This window comes from Gobius niger (genome assembly GCF_951799975.1).
Source record: "Gobius niger genome assembly, chromosome: 4".
Taxonomy (NCBI): domain Eukaryota; kingdom Metazoa; phylum Chordata; class Actinopteri; order Gobiiformes; family Gobiidae; genus Gobius; species Gobius niger.
The window spans coordinates 23,029,796-23,040,474 of NC_136855.1; the positions used below are offsets into that span (position 1 = coordinate 23,029,796).

The window sequence follows — 10,679 nt, forward strand, 5'->3', positions numbered from 1 at the left end:
GGGTTTTTTCAGTAACAATGACAATAACAATTGCTTAAAATGACAGGGGCAGATTCCAATATGATGAAACAGTACAATGAAACATTGTGATAAAGGGAAGACAAGACTAAAACAAAAATATAACACTTATGTTCAAATAATTACACAAAATACATTTTTACAACTTTCAATAGGCTACGCAAAAATGAATATGCCATTATTACTAAATACTCCAGTAAGATGTTTTAAGTTAATATTGACTAAATACAGTGGTATGGTACAAATACTAACATAGAATTGAGTACACTTGAGTGGATAGACCAAAGCAGTGGTAAAAGGTAGGTGATAGTACTTCATTTGAGGCAAATACAGTTGTAATTTAAATAAAACATTCTTTTGACATATTCTGACCATAGTCCCCAGGTCACTCATTGGCAGTAACAGGGAGAGGGTTGTCATAAGCAGCAGCTTCCAAGTCGTCCACTCTTTTCCTGCGTGTCTCTGGAGGGGGTCGGGGTGGAGGGTTCGATGGTGGACTCTTGATACTTTCTGCGGTGGGTTTTGGAGTCTGGGGGCGAGGCAGAATAGGCATCCACTGTTCACCTCGAATAGCTGCCTGGATATGAAAGCAAATGGAGTGACAGATCAAAATCAAGCAATCTAATAATCATTATCATTCAATTGTTTATCGTAAATATGTTGTGCATTTACAATTAATAAAGAATACAGCAAATATTAATTCTCAATAGTTGTGAAGTTACACATTGTACACGAAAAATTTTAGAAAGTGTCATTTTTCCAGTAAATTTTATATCTGTCACAGATTTCTAATTAGTGAAAATGTATTACTCAAAATATATAATACTTTTTGATTGTTTTTCGGTGCTACATCTGGAGGTGTTGAATCATTTAGTCACTCTCTTTGTGGGCCATGTCTCAACTGAGCCTCTTTCCTGAAACTGTTTCCTTCTTTGAAACGAATCGCTTCCTGCTTCCACGCACGTCTAATTTCACAATCATTAAACAGTTTTTTAATGATAAGTTGTATAATAACTTACTCCCAGGTATATGAGACTTGCAATCCCAAGGCAGACACACCCAAGAACTGTAGCAAGCATAAAACCTCCGGGAACACACAACCTAAAGGAAAGGTTTTGTCACGAAAAGCAGATAAAGGTAAATTGCTAGAAGAGACTTTATTACACAAACTTACGCTGCATGCAAAAAGGCTCGAACATAGTAGTTTCTGGTCAGTGGTCCAAAGGCTTTAACACATATAGTGAAGCAGTGCTGACCCCTGTCAACAAAGGAATACAATCAAAGACTTAGCAAACATAGATGTGATCACACTGGCAGTGGCAAAGACTCACGTTCGTCCCACACTTGTGCCCTTGGATCTTTTTCCTCTTGGATACTCAAGGAGACACACAAAGCTTCCAGCAGCACTACAAACCTGTTAAGGCACTCAAACTGCATCATACTCTTGCTCTAGATGGCCATATTAACAAAGCATTAAGAATACAATTAGGCTACTATTGAGGAAATATGGCATTCACACACTAATCAGCCTGTATTGATAGTTAAATGTAGCCTAACCTACTGTAGATCACAATGATAATAAAATCACAATAAAAAAAACCGTATTGACATAAACATACTGAATAAGCAAATCCTATACACATCACACAGGCTATAAATAGAAGGATACACTGCATAAGCTGCAAACTCCCAGCCTCTGAACTGTCCTGCCACCCCCACGATGCCACCAGTGAGGAGAACTGAAAAAATGAACATTTATGTTAGGATCTAGAATGAACTCAACGCAACAAGACGCGTCCCATCGAAATAAAGGCATGTTTCATTATTGCTTTAGTTTGGCTACTTACTGAGTCCGGAGGCCAGAGCTTGCTCGTTGGCCCACATCGCCCACTCTATTTTCCCCATGGCATTAATAATGATAGACGGACCTCACAGTTGAAACCGAGGAAGATAATCGGACAGCGACTGAAACTTTTATATAAGGAGGAAGCAGGTGTTACTTCAGATATGTTGACACGCAGAATGGGCGGGACAGTTGGCAATCCCCTATGAGAGCGTCATTTCCGAAGAGCACGAGCGCAAAGGAGGCGGGGCCACGCCTCAGGTAACGACAGCATACAGGTAAACGTAAATGTCTGAATGTTTTAATGTGAATGAGGACTCCTGAACTCTAGGCTATGAGTCCACACTGTGAATGCTGAATACTTAGCCTATTTATTTTTATTAATATTCCCTTATGCTGAAGATCTGAGTCAGCGCCACTGCCTTCTGTTTCTTCTGTTATTATTCTTTTCTTATGTATTATAATTAAATATAATGAATACATAAAATAAGGGATAGTCAGTTGAGGAATAGAATATCTTACATTTATTATCACATATAATAGACTACTTCTTAATGGACAGATATGACATCATACATAGAAAAGTGGACATCACAGAATTTTCTTTGGCATTCCATCAGATCCAAGAAGGTGCTGTGAATGATCCTCCACAACACATGGCCCAGGTCCAGCCTAATGCAAGAGTTGAAAAGATACTGTCAGATTTCCATAAGAGATGAGGAAATTTGAAGAGTTCATATTTTGGAAGCACAATATTCAGCCGACATTAAATACACCTAGCTAGACACAAGCATACTGTAATCCATTGCTATAGTAGCTACAAAATAAAGTGTGTTGATTTATGCTTACTTTTGTACTAATAACGTAGCTTATTCTATTTGGCATTGGCTCCAAGCCAACATCCTGTTTTAGACCCTCTGAAAGATTGGCGTCATCCACTGGAAGACCTTTTATAAACCTGTTAAAATGAAACAGTGGATTAAAATGCTTATAAGGAAGCCCAATGTAACTCATCAATCTAAGTGTACTCACTTTCCCCCATTGATCTCTGAAGGGAAGAAATGCTGAACTACTTGAACAAACTCTGGGACATGCTGCTCTAGAGTGAAGATGACCGCATTAGGACCTGCATCAAATGTGTAGGCTACCTGAAAGAATATAAAAGTTCAAGTTTTATTTCCCTAAACCAAAACTGCACAGGCTCACAATTGGCTGAATAAGTTAAGACTTATCAATCCTACCCTTGTCTCTCCATAGTGATTGTTATACCGATGCACCACATTGATGATTTGCTGGGACACACTGTTCAAATAGAATATTGGGGGATATGTGTCGAGACAAGTTGCGTGAAACTGATTACTGTCTTTCATTGTTAATTCAGCAAATGTAGTGAAGTCTTTTTGACAAACAGCTTCAATCATGTCTCCCATCCTTTTTGGAACAACACATTCCGCTCGATGCTGCATTACAATGAGGAAATGTTAGGATGTACTTTGGAGAAAGGTAGCCTAATGCTGAGGATGTACCTTCAACAAAGCACTAGTGTGAACACTGGTTTGCATCCCTGAAGTGCTGCCTATTGGCTTCCGATCAGCACTCACCTACAAAATATAATATATATAAATTTTAAAAACAATTTCTACTCACATTATTTAAGTACAAATACTCTGACTTACAACAAGAACAAGGATTCTGAGCTCAGGCCAGTGAGACTCTGGCTCCACCTGTTGGGCCAAACTGTCTTTGCCATCATCTCGCTCTCCCTGGATCCACTGGACAAATCCCCCATACATACTTCGACAAGCACTGCCCGAGCCTTGTCGGGCAATTGCGGACAGCTCCCCTTCCACACCAAACACACGAGCAAGTGTGTAAACTATAAAGCAGAGAAGAATAAAGGTTAAAACTAAAACAAGATTCATATTCACTTTGGTATTAAACATCACATTATGGAACTACAATAAAAAAAATAATAAAAAAATACAAACCCAAACAAGCAAAACCAGCAGCTGATGAAGCAAGTCCAGCTGCAGTTGGAAAATTGTTGATGGAACAAATGTGGACCTTGTGAGACAAACCAGCTACATCAAAACCATGGTGGCAATCATTACGTCTTTTCCTTGCAAGTCGTCGAACTAAAGATATTGGAGAGAGAAATGGTTATACAGAAATTTGCATCATAACACTCATAATAAAAAACTTACTTTCCCTGAGACATGACTGAAGTCTTGGGTGGCTTATGTCTTCCTCTTTTCCATTTAGCCATATCCGATCCTCCTCAAAGGATCTGTCAGTTGCAACTGTGGTGGTTGTTTTAAGCTAGAGTAAACAGGAAAAATAACAAGTTAGGTCTGGAAATATCTGGACTTTTTTTTTTTACTGCTGATAATGTACGTAACAACATGCATTTCATATATGTCCAGAGGTGGCCAAAATATGAACTCATGTAAGAGTAACAGGACTTTAAAATATTTTTACTCAAGTACAGGTAAAAAGAAGAGTAAAAAACTACTAGAAAATGTTACTTGACTGCTGTGAGTACTGAGTAACTGAGCACAAAGGTTGGATTCATGTAGATTATCAGAAACAAAACACGAAATAATGGGAAAATTTGAATATTTTCAAAGAATGTACCATAAAAACCTACACAAAGAAATCATCATGAAGAATTAAGTAAAGTAAACACAAAAGACATCTATTGTACGCATCAAAATGAGGATCTTTCACTTAAAGATTTGCTCACAGAGGCACACGTTACTAATTGTTTTACTCAAGTAAGAGTACAGATACTTCATTTTAATATTACTCAAGTAGAAGTAAAAAGTACTGTGAGAAAAAAAACCTACATGCAAAAGTAAAACGACTTCAAAAAGTGACTTAAGTACATGTACTTGAGTAAATGTAACGGAGTAACCGGCCTCTGTGAACAGTCTAATTACACACGATGATGCACATACCTGATCTTGGTGCAAAGTGACACTTAAAGATGAGTTTATGGGTAGAATGAGTCCTTCATTTCTCTTGCCCCCTTAGCAAACAGCAAAAAAGAGAATAAACCGCACATTCGCATATTAGGTTCAACAATATATGTAAAAAGTAGACAGAAAGGATACATACAGTATTTGATGACAGCTATGTTCACAGGAGCCGTGCAAGTCACCATATTTGATTTATCGTCAGACATGGTTCTGTTCGGTCAAAGTAGTTTGAAGTTATACAAAAAAGAATCAAATGATCAGAAAGTTGCAAAGCCTTGTGTCTTTTTCATTCGTCGATGACACAAAGTAGCCGATATTATATAGATCAATGAGAGTAGCTAACACGAGCATGTAGCCTCCTCTGGTCATTCGTGATTGGCTTGTAGCAATCATGTGGTCTCATCCTGGACCAATCAAAAACCAGCCCGTGATCCACAGCCAATGAAGCGCGTCTGACCACACTCGTGTGAAAACAAGACAATCCCATTAACTAAATGAATAACTTATATATTTTGCAGACGTACTTCTTAAATTACAATGTGATAAATACTATTTTATACAAAGACCTAGTAGCCATGACCTTATTTGATTATTATTATCAACATTATTACAGTCATTTTAATAATTATTTATATTTTGTTTATTGTCTCTTGGTGAATAAGTAATAATGTGGTGTATGGTTTAAGTGCTAATTAAACAGACACAAACATATAACTCTGGTATTTAAGGCTTTTATTTTATTTTAAATGTAAACTTAGAGCCCTAAATCAATGGCATAAATGTTTAAACTGCAAACACTGGGTTTATATGAGTAAAAAAACTTGTGAAAATGTGAAAGTCATGAAATTCTAGTTCTAGTGCTGAAAATGGGGGGGAGACTATCTTGAAACGGCAACCGCATAACTTGCAACTTGGGACAGCTTTTTCTGTTGGTGGTGTGTTCCACTAACACACAGTAGCCGTCGGAGTAATCACAGGAGCTCACTAAAATAAGCAGCTCAAAACGTCCCAACAGGTTCATTTCAGGGTTTCTGATCAGTAATCGTCGTCATCATCATCATCAGAGTCCATCACCCTCTGCCTGTTAAACTGATAGGTACATAGGACATACTATTGACATGTGCAAAAATGAAGATCAATAAAATGCTTAGAAGGAAGTCCCCATAAACTTACTTTGACTGTTGTCTTTTTCTCTGTTTGCTGACGGAGTTTTTCTAAAATCTCAATTAGGCCAGCCTCTGAAATCTTACCAAAAAAAGTAACATTCAGTTTATAACCACAATACTCCCAGGGTTGAAAATGTTTATGTTAATTACATACCTTTCCACTCAACTGCCCAAACTGAGCCATTCGTATGAGATACTTCTCCACAGCAGTGGCCTTCTCTGGCTTTACTAAAGCAAGGCGGTTCACTGACAAAAGAAAACACCTTTTGTTTTTTTACTGTGTACATTTTGAGAAAATATTTCATACATTGAGCATACTTACATCTGGCACGGGCAGACTGATCAAGAACCTGAGCCAATATCGAATTTTTCATGTCATCTTCTCTGCAATAATATTTAAATAAAATACAGTGTGGTTACAGAACAGTATACACTTTTTGTTTACAACACAATATTATACCTTTGTTTAGCCTCCTCTCCCTGCTGGTTGTTTGATCCATCCTGAAATCATAAATCAGAGCAATTTTAAGATGATTCTCTGCTACTCTGATCATCACTCATTAAAAGGAATAGGCCACTTAGCCCCTCCTATAGCATATTCCTATTGCTCCAGACTGGGGTGAAGTTAGAAGCTAGATCGTGTAACTTTTCACGTAACTGTATTTAAATAGGGAAAACGTAGAAGACCTTGGTAGCTTCTAACTTCACCCCAATCTGGAGCTATAGGAATATGCTGGGAGAGGCTAAATACGTTTTTGGTCTTTTTGCGTGACTGAGCGCGCACACGAAAACCAGACAGGTACGCATCAACTCGTCTAAGCTAAGGTAAGAGCATATCTCAGTATGTAAAAACAGTGGCCTGTTCCTTTAAGTAAGATTTAATGGCACTGTTTGCTATGTCCTCTGTGTAACTGTTTTTTGCATATCCACAATTCAAAGGCTTGTGGTCTGTTGAATATTGACAGACATGAGTTAAAGCAAGAGTTACAAATTTGTTCTGAACCATTTTAAATCTATTCTTCACTTTACTATTACTTGTCCCTGGTTGTTAAACCTCTCGACTGTCCCAAATATTTCTCCATTATAAGAAATGGATATGAAGATGTGGACTATTTTATCTTAGTTTTCTGGTTTTCCTGCTGTTAAAAGAAGGCCTACGGCAGCGTCACTCAGCTCTTTGGTTCTGTTTCTCTGAGTTATTTCAACTCTGCAATAAGGGCGGTGTTATACACATAGTAAGAGTAATAAAAAAACAAAACTACGGAAATTTACCAGTTATCAGTTGCCTGAAACGGAGCATTATAAACACCATACCACCTTTGCTATGCCCGTTCCCGTCAGATCTCGGAAGCTAAGCAGGGTTGGGACCTGGTTGGTACTAGGATGGGAGACCATCAGGAAGCCTGGGTGAATGTAATGTGTCAATACGCGGTTGGTTGGAGGGGCCGATGGCGCAGAATGGCAGCTTCACCATGTATAGTGTGGATGAATAATGCACGAAATTGTGAAGCAACTTTGAGCATTTGCAAAAGTGCACTATAAGAGTAATGCATTTTCATTAGGCCCGAGCGGCCAGCCGTCGCGAGGGCCTATTGTAATTGCCCCTCTGTCAGGAGCGTGTGGATAGTGGTCATGGAAGTACGGCAGTCAGGGCCGTCCAATGCTGCTTGTGAAACAAAAAAAGATTTGGATTAAAAAGATTTATCTAATTAATTATTATTATTATTATTATTATCAACATGAGTAAGATTATTATTATCAACATTATTATAACTATGATTATTATTAGTATTAAAGCTGAGGTACCAGGGTTTGTCCTGTTCAAACTTTGAAATGCATCGTTTTGGGCCAAACTCATTTCTAGCTTTCACAATCCCTCCTGCACATTCGAATTGTTCAAGCAAATCCATCGGCCAAAAAGAAAACCGTGGCCATTGCGGAGGTCGTCGATGCTGGTCTATTGGCACACACAATTGATAAAGCATAGTATCAATCATGACCTATATCTGTTGTGTTGACTGACTATATGCACGTTTCACGCCCATGTACAGAGAGTGAAGCAGGGAGGTCCACCGCCAAAATAAATGACACCAATTTAGTTTCTACTTCGATCTTCCATCACTCAATAAACATTTAGGTGATGCAAGAAGGTCCTTATTTTGCTGTGTTTTTTACAACAAGCTCTGAGGTGACAAAAATAAATTTAATCCACAATAAAAAGACAGGTACCCCGCACCAAGGTGCTGGTGAGCGTCACATTTATCAGATGAAAAATAATGTGATTAAGCCTGCTATGGATAAGGCTCTTAAAGCGACGATCGAGTTATTTACATGTGTTTTATTACATGTTTCACGTAATAAAACAATTTCCTTTCAAATATTTTATTGGCAACTACTTATTTTTCTCTATATACGTTTTGAGCATTGCAAAAAGACTAAATACACTTTATGAACAGGAAAATATCGCAAAAACTGTGAATTTGCGGAGTCTGCTGTTGAAACAATCAGAAAAAGCTCTGAGCTAGCTTTAGCGTTAGCACTCTCAGCATCTCCTTATAAGGTGGACACGTTTTCATCTTGTGTTTATTTCCTCACCCTTTGTTTCGCCATTAGCTCCGACATCCTTTGCTGCCTAATCGCTTCCAATTCGTCGTCAGCCATGATTAAATTTGACAAAAAAAATAGATATAATGGTCCTGTAACGTCTGTAATTCAACAACTTGCCTCGTAGCAAGGCCCATCTGAGTTCAGACAAGGAGAGACTAGCCGATCACAGATCGTCACTAGTAGAAGAAGCCATTGGCAATCGAGCGAAGAGTTATATATTTTCATCACAGGTGAGTGAAAAAGCTGTAACTTTTTTACATTGGCAGCCTGACTTTAAGAATAATGACGCACTCAACAACACGCTCAAAGACTCAACATAGTAGGTTCTTGAATCAATGCATGCACGTGACATTTGCCTTCGTGTGCAGGAAAAAACATAACTTCGTCCAGTTATAATTCTGCAGCATAGTAACAGAAATGACAATATTACAAAAAATTGTCAATTGTAAGCTTATATTTATTTGCACAGAGGTGAACGTGTACAAGCTGTGCACAAAGTTAAACATGTATTTATTTATTTATGTAGATTTTGATTAAATACGTGTGAAGAACAAAATATTTGCATGCATTAAAAATAGTAACAGACCCAATGTTTAAAATATAGAAGTGAGAGCCTGTCACTGACTTGCTCAGGTTGTGGGAAATGTTCTTCTGAATCTAAAGTCTTAATTAGTGCTAGTGCAGGCATGCACTAGTTATAGCTCAGTGACTGAACTCTCTGTTGGTTCTTTAAAGTGAGGAATGACATGACATGTCGATTCACAGATCAAATTTGTGTGCGTGCTGCCAAAGGCAACACAAGTTAAATTTAAATCGAACCACTAAGAGTACATCTTACAGTCATTACCTCAAAGCTAAATAATGCCGATCATATAGAGTGACAAATACTGTTTATATGTTTGTTTCTTCAATCCAGAGCACATTTCCTGGCAAGAAGTTGGGCAAATGGAGAAAGGAGTGTCTAGCTTCCTCTGTAAGTACTGTATGAAAAACGGCTCATCAATAATGGGATGTGGTATTTCTGTCCTGGGCCTCTTATAGTGAAGACAATCTGCAACACAAAAACAAGCTAAAGAGTAAAATGAGTAATAATTTAAGGTGGAGAACAATACATGTTCAGAATAGCACTTTACCTCAACATAAGGGTAGAATGATGCCTCTCCAACACTCTCCCAGTATTGCTGAGTCTCAAATCGTAATTTGTACACACCAGCTATGAAGTTATCTTTTGTGATTAGTCCTGGGCACCGGCCATCATGATTTGTGATTCTGTTGAAATATTTTTAATAGGCTATAATACATTAGAATGATAAATTATTGGTGTTTCTGTCTGTGACTTTGTTTATTTTACCCATTTGTAACTAAGCTCCAAGTGTCAGATGAAGTATCCTGTCGAGAAAGACTTAAGGCCATATTTGAACCAGGGACCCCCAGGGAAATATTGAGCACATGTGTGGACAGGGGACTCACAGGTTCAGCCATCGGTGCAACCTGAAAATACAGATGTGACACTGTAGTACTGTATAATAATTATATGTCACATGCTGAAGTTGAAATATGTACGTTAGCCATCACTATCATTACTAACCAAAGATGCATAAACATTTGGCAAAACTAATGTGAATCCTCTACAATTGGATGGTTTTATCTTACCTTGTAGTCAGGCAGAATATGTCCTTTGAGCTGCTGCAGTCTTTGAGCACTCATTCGCTCTGATCGGTCGTCTTCAAACTGGGACACTGTATCTAGTTTAAGAAGATGATTTCAAGGTTCATTTAGCAGTCACATTCCACTCACCGCATGACTTTTAGAAAATTGTCATATGGGAGCCTCCTCTTTAAAGTGTCAACTGTAGCTGACCGTTATGCGGGTCTTTTTGTCACAGTTTTTGCACTTTGATCTTGTTGGCGATGTATGACCAGGCAGCTGCCCCATTGCTAAAGCCAATGCAGAAAGACTAATTGAATCCAGTAAAACACAGACACACACCATTCTCATAAATAAGAAAATACTTTTAATACTGATACAATAATCCTTTTCACTTGGTTTGTCTAAATTACAAACGTA

The 10,679-nt window shown here is 38.1% G+C and overlaps 4 protein-coding genes across 4 annotated transcripts; all 4 read right to left on the bottom strand.

Annotated features, from left to right (window-relative positions):
* Positions 1–30: 30 nt before the first annotated feature.
* Positions 31–2,013, bottom strand: cyba (cytochrome b-245, alpha polypeptide). The gene is made up of 6 exons (XM_079555186.1): positions 1,866–2,013; positions 1,688–1,757; positions 1,350–1,424; positions 1,193–1,276; positions 1,038–1,119; positions 31–595 (listed from the first exon to the last, which is right to left on the bottom strand). The coding sequence occupies exons 1-6, from the start codon at positions 1,921–1,923 to the stop codon at positions 404–406; spliced, it is 561 nt and encodes a 186-aa protein (XP_079411312.1). The 5' UTR covers positions 1,924–2,013; the 3' UTR covers positions 31–403.
* Positions 2,014–2,441: 428 nt separating this feature from the next.
* On the bottom strand, positions 2,442–5,311 carry mvda (mevalonate (diphospho) decarboxylase a). Its single transcript, XM_079554632.1, has 10 exons — positions 4,979–5,311; positions 4,819–4,889; positions 4,066–4,180; positions 3,850–3,996; positions 3,538–3,737; positions 3,388–3,462; positions 3,103–3,321; positions 2,894–3,009; positions 2,711–2,819; positions 2,442–2,533 (listed from the first exon to the last, which is right to left on the bottom strand). Exons 1-10 carry the CDS (start codon positions 5,043–5,045, stop codon positions 2,453–2,455), a joined length of 1,200 nt encoding a protein of 399 aa, XP_079410758.1. The 5' UTR covers positions 5,046–5,311; the 3' UTR covers positions 2,442–2,452.
* A 243-nt stretch (positions 5,312–5,554) lies between these two features.
* Positions 5,555–8,776, bottom strand: pdcd5 (programmed cell death 5). Its single transcript, XM_079554964.1, has 6 exons — positions 8,601–8,776; positions 6,466–6,506; positions 6,328–6,389; positions 6,160–6,251; positions 6,013–6,084; positions 5,555–5,928 (listed from the first exon to the last, which is right to left on the bottom strand). The coding sequence occupies exons 1-6, from the start codon at positions 8,664–8,666 to the stop codon at positions 5,875–5,877; spliced, it is 387 nt and encodes a 128-aa protein (XP_079411090.1). The 5' UTR covers positions 8,667–8,776; the 3' UTR covers positions 5,555–5,874.
* A 755-nt stretch (positions 8,777–9,531) lies between these two features.
* uraha (urate (5-hydroxyiso-) hydrolase a) lies at positions 9,532–10,582 on the bottom strand. The gene is made up of 4 exons (XM_079555306.1): positions 10,266–10,582; positions 9,964–10,103; positions 9,746–9,881; positions 9,532–9,663 (listed from the first exon to the last, which is right to left on the bottom strand). Exons 1-4 carry the CDS (start codon positions 10,317–10,319, stop codon positions 9,574–9,576), a joined length of 420 nt encoding a protein of 139 aa, XP_079411432.1. The 5' UTR covers positions 10,320–10,582; the 3' UTR covers positions 9,532–9,573.
* Positions 10,583–10,679: the final 97 nt, after the last annotated feature.